This window comes from Filicampus tigris, chromosome 21, assembly GCF_054856515.1.
Source record: "Filicampus tigris isolate MCC_2025a chromosome 21, RoL_Ftig_1.0, whole genome shotgun sequence".
Taxonomy (NCBI): Eukaryota; Metazoa; Chordata; class Actinopteri; order Syngnathiformes; family Syngnathidae; genus Filicampus; species Filicampus tigris.
In genome coordinates, this window is record NC_141237.1 from 1,443,407 (window position 1) to 1,449,381 (window position 5,975).

Consider the following 5,975-nt stretch of genomic DNA (forward strand, 5'->3'; position numbering starts at 1 on the left):
GTTTGACACCCGATTTTGAAACCCTATTCATGTTTTGGAGTTTAATGTCACGTAACCCACTGCGATGATTTTTTTTTTTAAATGTACACTTATGGATGTTTCGAGTCACACTTTCAGTTTCACAGTAGCTACTTTTGTTATCGATGTCAAAAATGGTAAAATATTCAGTCAATTGTGCATAAATGCAATTCTTTGAATGTTTTGCCAAAATGACGTCATTGGCGTCATGACTGTAGGATTCTATGGTTTACGGAGCTGCCGAGAACGCACCGCTCGTAACCAAGGCAATGACGCTTTTGCTCTTCTCTTGCAAACACTTAGTTAGCTTCAATGCTAGCCTGGCCGATCGGACAGATTAGGTTCCCATGCATAAATAACTCTTTAGCACATCCTGGGTTGAAGTATTTGCTCAAACGACATTACCGCGAGCCTTACCAGCTCACAGTAACGATAGTGCAGTGTTGTTGTTTTTTTGCAAATCTGGTTTAAATTAGCCGCACATTATCCCCTTCCCTTCCCTGCTTTTTTATTTTGCCACAAGCTAGCAGTGTAAGTGACGCTAACGTTAGCTCGGCAGCCAACATGGTAAGTTTGTCATCATCTTATCATTGGTTGTCGCTTGTAGCCATTTCGTAAGTTGTTGCCTCCACGGGCTAATGTTTGCGTTGTCGAGGGCCTGTTTTTAAATGTCGCTGACTGGCTGGCTGGTTGTCATCCTCTAGATTCTGTTCGCCGTGTTAGCGCCGACTTTTTCCCCTTCTGCGATTTGCTTTCCTTCTTCTGATACCAAATAAGCCTTGAAGCAGTTCCCCCGCCCAGCATATTGTGCGTCAACGTCCAGAGAAATAATAGAAATCAATATTTTTTTTCTTCGCAGATACTGGTAAAAAAAAGTGTCCTTTTGTCAAAGTATGCATGTCAACACAATGCTTAATAGATGCCCATTTCAAGTAGAACATAAACGGAGCCATCGCAGCATGGTGCGCCAGTGGCGGGCACATCTGCCTCGCAGTTCTGTCGCTCGCACGTTCCATAAACATTCGTAGGCTTCATTGTTGATGAATTTAACTCAAATGAATCAATAAATTGCTCCCGTTTTCCCTCCCCGTAGGCTGAATTTGGGTGCAGTGAGCATCACCAGAACGAGGTGATCAACTACATGCGATTTGCTCGCTCCAAACGCTTGTTGCGGCTCAAGACTGTGGATTCCTGCTTCGAAGAACTCAAAGACAGCAGGTGCCTGTTTCCCATGTTTGTTAACTCACTTTATCAAGATACTTTCCCCTCCGGTAGCACCTTCAAGTTGGGTTTATTTCATTCAAATGTATTGACCTTGGTAGTTAAAAGAAAATTGTAGCCGAATCAAAGTTTGAAAACCCAACATTCCTTCAAGGCTGGTGGAGGAGACGTTCACGGTGGACGAGGTGCGCGACATGCTGGACGGGCTGCACGCGGTGGTGCGCGGCGAGGTGGAGATGGAGCTCATCAACACGGCGCACACCAACGTCCTGCTACTGCGGCAGCTCTTCTTCCAGGCCGAAAAGTTCTACCTGCGCCTGCAGACGGACATCTCCGAGCTGGAGAACAGGTGTGGGACAGCCGGTCTAAGTCTTGGCGCGGGAGTGTCAGTCGATCGACGGGTAACAGCCGGCGTTGCGAAATGATATTTAGATATCGTGTGTGTCTGACTCAAATCCACGTCTGAGTACAATGTAAGCTTACTTTCCAGTTTGTCACCTCGTGCACTTAATAGAAGAGGCCACTTCCTTGCTTTGATGTCTCTCTCTATACCGCAACCTCGGTTTTACATACTACAGTGTTTTGGTGAACTTGATATAACATTTCACCTCAGCAACCTTTGCTCTAAAGGTGTGCTCAGAATGGGTGGATTTGAATTGTTTTTTGTTTTTTTACTCAGCCCTACGTGACTGATAGTTTCTAAAGCAACACATACGCCCCGTCAAGTGCGGCGTCGTACGTGCACTGGAGCCGCTTTGTCAAACCGCATCTGTGCGCTCCCTGAGTGGCCACACTATCTTCAATATCAGCGCGCAGCTGCTTGCTGTCAACAACACGGCTGCATCCAAAATGTGGAATGATCGCCTTCATAATGTCAAATGAAAAATGTCAACGCAGGCAGCAAGATGTGTCAAGCAACAGTCAAATATTTGTGTTTTCATTTTAACACTGCGAGGAGTTAAATTGCTCAAGCTATTGGTTATGCTTGACGTTATATTCTCGTGCTGGCTGCACTAATATTTTGTTTGATGTCAAGCGCCCACTAGTTTGTTCAACTCGCATTCTCTACCCACCCAGGGAGCTACTAGAGCAAGTAGCCGAATTTGAAAAGATGGATTTCAAAGTCTCCGATAAGGTGAGTGTCCGATCGCAGTTGCGAAGGCAAAACGTTGAAGCACACGTGGGCGCGCTGTGCGTCCAACAACCCGCTGTGTCTTGTCTTCTTTGCGCCAGATCAACCCGGACAGCGGCAAACCCAGGTTGGCGCCGCTTAATGAAGGCGGAGTTAGCGAACTTCTAAACAAGGTGCGGCGCTCGGGCGCGAGCAGGCGGGGAACGCCGTTCTCATCTGGCGCCATTCACACTTGTTGATACATTTTCAGGAGATTGCAAAACTCCAGGAGGAGAATGACCAGCTGAAAGCCAAGCTGCGCACTTTAGAATCGCAGGTATGCAAGCAGGATTTGCTTTGGTCGCGATGTTTTGACTGCAGCTGGGTGTCGCCCCCCCCCCCCCGCCAGGCAATGAACGTGCTGGACGAGAAGACGAAGGCCCAGAGAGCCCTTCAAGATCTCCAGAAGGTGCAAGGCGACCAGAAGGTACAGCTTGCGCCGAGTACTCGCGACTGCTTTTGAACAAGAGCCCGGCCCTAAATGACCCCCTGACCCCCCCCCCCCCCGCCGCGTTAGCTGACGGCTCACTCCAAGGAGATCAGCTGTCTGGAGGACACGGTGGCGTCCCTCAGGGAGGACTACGAGCGCTCGCTGAGCGTCAGCGCCGCCTCGCAGAAGGACCTGCAGGAGAACCTGGTCTCGGCCAAACACGAGCTCCTGCGGGTGCAGGAGCAGCTGGCCTTGGCCGAGAAGGTGCGCCCTCGTCCGCGCGCGCCGGGGAAAGGTGCTTTGGCGCTCTTGTCACTCAGCGTGTTGGTGCGCAGGAGCTGGACAAGAAGTTCCAGCAGACGGCGGCCTATCGCAACATGAAGGATATCCTGACTAAGAAGAACGAGCAGATCAAGGAAATTCGGAAACGGCTGCACAAGTGAGTCGGCGTCGAGCGCCTCCAAAATGCCACCGGAGGGAATTTGGAATGAAGGGCCGCAAGCCGTGCCGCAAATAATTGACGCCTCCCCCTCATTTTTTGGCTGCAAATATTCCACAAACTGAAATCCAAAAACAGTTTGATAACATTTTAAACTCACTCAACAACTTTGACATATTTGATAAAGAAATGGCTTCTTGATGGTTTGCTTTTGCAACAAAGTCCCTTCCGCTAACAACCCAGGCTAAACTTAGCTCCTCCCCACACAGCCAGCTTTGAAGTATTATTATTGCCTTCTTGCCGATTTTCACGGCGGCTTTCTTTCTTTCAGATACGAGCCAAACGAATGAGGTCAAGTTGAGCCGGAAAGATGGAAGCGGGACCAACGAAGCGTTTTGGGACGAGCGACCTTCCATCCTGACGCGAGCAGAATAAAGCAGCACTTTTGTGACAACTTGTTGATTCATGCCTCATCTGACGGGTTTTTTTTCTCTGTTGTTGGCTTCCGGTTTGGGATTTGCCGGTCAGAAGCTTCTTGAGTTGGGTCAAGTACGAGTTTCTTAGGGCTTCTATGTAATCGAGTTGCCCCCCTAGAGGAGGCCTTCACTGAATTGGACTCAGAATTTTAAAAAAAAAAAAAAAAAAAAAAAGGAATTTTTCTGCCCTCTGATTGGTTGGTCAGAGCAAAACCTGTTACAGCCAACTTAGACCCAAAAGGGAAATAAGTTAAACCTATGAATAAATAAAGCTTGCAATATCAGAAGTGAGAAGTGGGTCCCTAATATGATTGCCTAATATTTACTTTCCACTTAAGTGGGCTAAACTTTGCGTGGGTATGCAAAAGACGCCCCCCACAATGGTGAAGTAAACGTGCGGTCTACTTTTGATATTGTCTGCGGGGTGGCCTGCTTTCAAGGCCCCGCCCGCTCTTGTTTTCAATGAAACTCGCTGCAATCGAACCTTCCACCTGCTAGTAAACGTACTCAACCGGGTTAATGTGGTGAACAGACTATAGTTAGTATGCCTGGAAAAAAACAACACAAGCATGATTGCTTTCCGATAGATAAATATAATTTTATATTTATAAAATTAAAATAAAAACATTTAACTAAGATGCCTGATTGGTTTTCAATTGCAGTCTTGAATATTTCATTTGCCACACCAGTGATGCCAAACGATTCGTTTTTGGGGTTTTTTTTGCATGTTGTAATGTCAAGCTGGCCTGGGTGCGTTTGTCAGTGTTGAGAGATTTGAGTGAAAGCAGCCACAGTTGCGCGGAGGAAACGCTGCCCGCCGGGCTCGCTACTGCGCTGCAGCTGTTTCCCTGGGCCTTGTGCTGGGGCAAACCGACGCGCATCCACACAAAGAAAAAAAAAAAAAAAAAAAAAAAAAGTCACCCGAGCGGCTCTTGTGAAACGAAGGCCAGCTTGTCAATCGAGCTTCGTGACTGGCGTGGCGGCGGCGCGAGCGTGCGCGTGTTTCGTCAGCTTTGTTTGGGAGCGTCTCCTAGCTTGTGCTGCTGTGGTTAGTAATGTGACTTGGGTCATTTGATGTATTTCCCTTTACTGGAATGCCCCACTTTTTTGGGCGTGTGTTTTTGGTCATGTCACATGAATGTTTTTTTAGCAGCGTCATCCTATAACACAAAGCACGGTGCCAACACGAGAGGTGTAAGAAAACGTCTGCCTTAATTCTGCTCGTCCTTGTCGAAGTTGATGTTTGTTATTGATGTTGTGCTTGGCGCTTCCACTGGTTCACTACACCGCACACATACATTTTCATTTCCTCATTTAGCTACAAGCAACAGTTCTCGGGGCCATGCAGTCAATACAAATGCAAACTACAACCACAATGGTTAACAAAGAAAGGCCATAAGCGGCATCACTTTATAACAGAAAATCCTCAGTTGAAGTTGATCCTAGCTGAACGCTTCACACCAAAAAATGGAGCACTTCCTGTTCACTTTGAGGCCGTGTCCTCTTAAGGTAATCCTGTCCACGCAAACCTACAAATGTCGGAGGCTACTTTTTTTTTTTTATGACCTTTTCAGGGAGGGCCAGTGAGCAAAATGCGAATCTTTTACCAATATAAGTATTTACTTAGTAAAAGAATGTTGTGTGCGCTTAGTGCCTGACCGGTGCCATCTAATACCTGGCATGAAGACGCATCGTCCTTAAAATGCGAGTGATCCGTTAAATCGCATCCGATGAGACAGAAATGCGAGAGCGCAGGTGTCGGAGGCGCATGTCGGCCTTTTGCCATCCATCATCCAAGTGACAGTCGCGAAAGTGTCAAATTGCGCTCCCCACAGCTGCGCAGGGCTCCATCTTAGCATGGGCCGCCTCTGCTCTTTAATCCCACCTGAAGGTTTTGGCTTTCACGCACGCATCAGTCATGCTGTGTGCTCCACCTGTGGACACAAAGCTTTTTTTTTTTTTTTTTTTTTTTAATATGACCTGAAACTTTATCATGTGAGGAGCGCAATTGTTTTGCTTGCAGTCTGCTAGGCATGCTTCACTTCATGTTAAAACCATGACATGGTCCATGGATCACGCTCGGACAGGAGCTGGTCTGCAACGTGAGGGATCCCGCGTCACTGTGTGTGTGTGTGTGTGTGCGCGCGCGCGCGTGTGTGTGCGTGCTCGCTGTTGAGACATAGGCGGGATAATCGGCACATGATCTTGTGGCGGTAGAGA

General features: G+C 47.7%; 1 protein-coding gene across 1 annotated transcript; it reads left to right on the top strand.

The window, feature by feature from the left end:
• Nucleotides 1-261: 261 nt before the first annotated feature.
• lztfl1 (leucine zipper transcription factor-like 1) lies at nt 262-3,733 on the top strand. Its single transcript, XM_086020827.1, has 10 exons — nt 262-585; nt 1,112-1,236; nt 1,394-1,588; nt 2,317-2,374; nt 2,473-2,544; nt 2,622-2,687; nt 2,760-2,837; nt 2,928-3,104; nt 3,176-3,279; nt 3,611-3,733. The coding sequence occupies exons 1-10, from the start codon at nt 583-585 to the stop codon at nt 3,627-3,629; spliced, it is 897 nt and encodes a 298-aa protein (XP_085876953.1). The 5' UTR covers nt 262-582; the 3' UTR covers nt 3,630-3,733.
• Nucleotides 3,734-5,975: the final 2,242 nt, after the last annotated feature.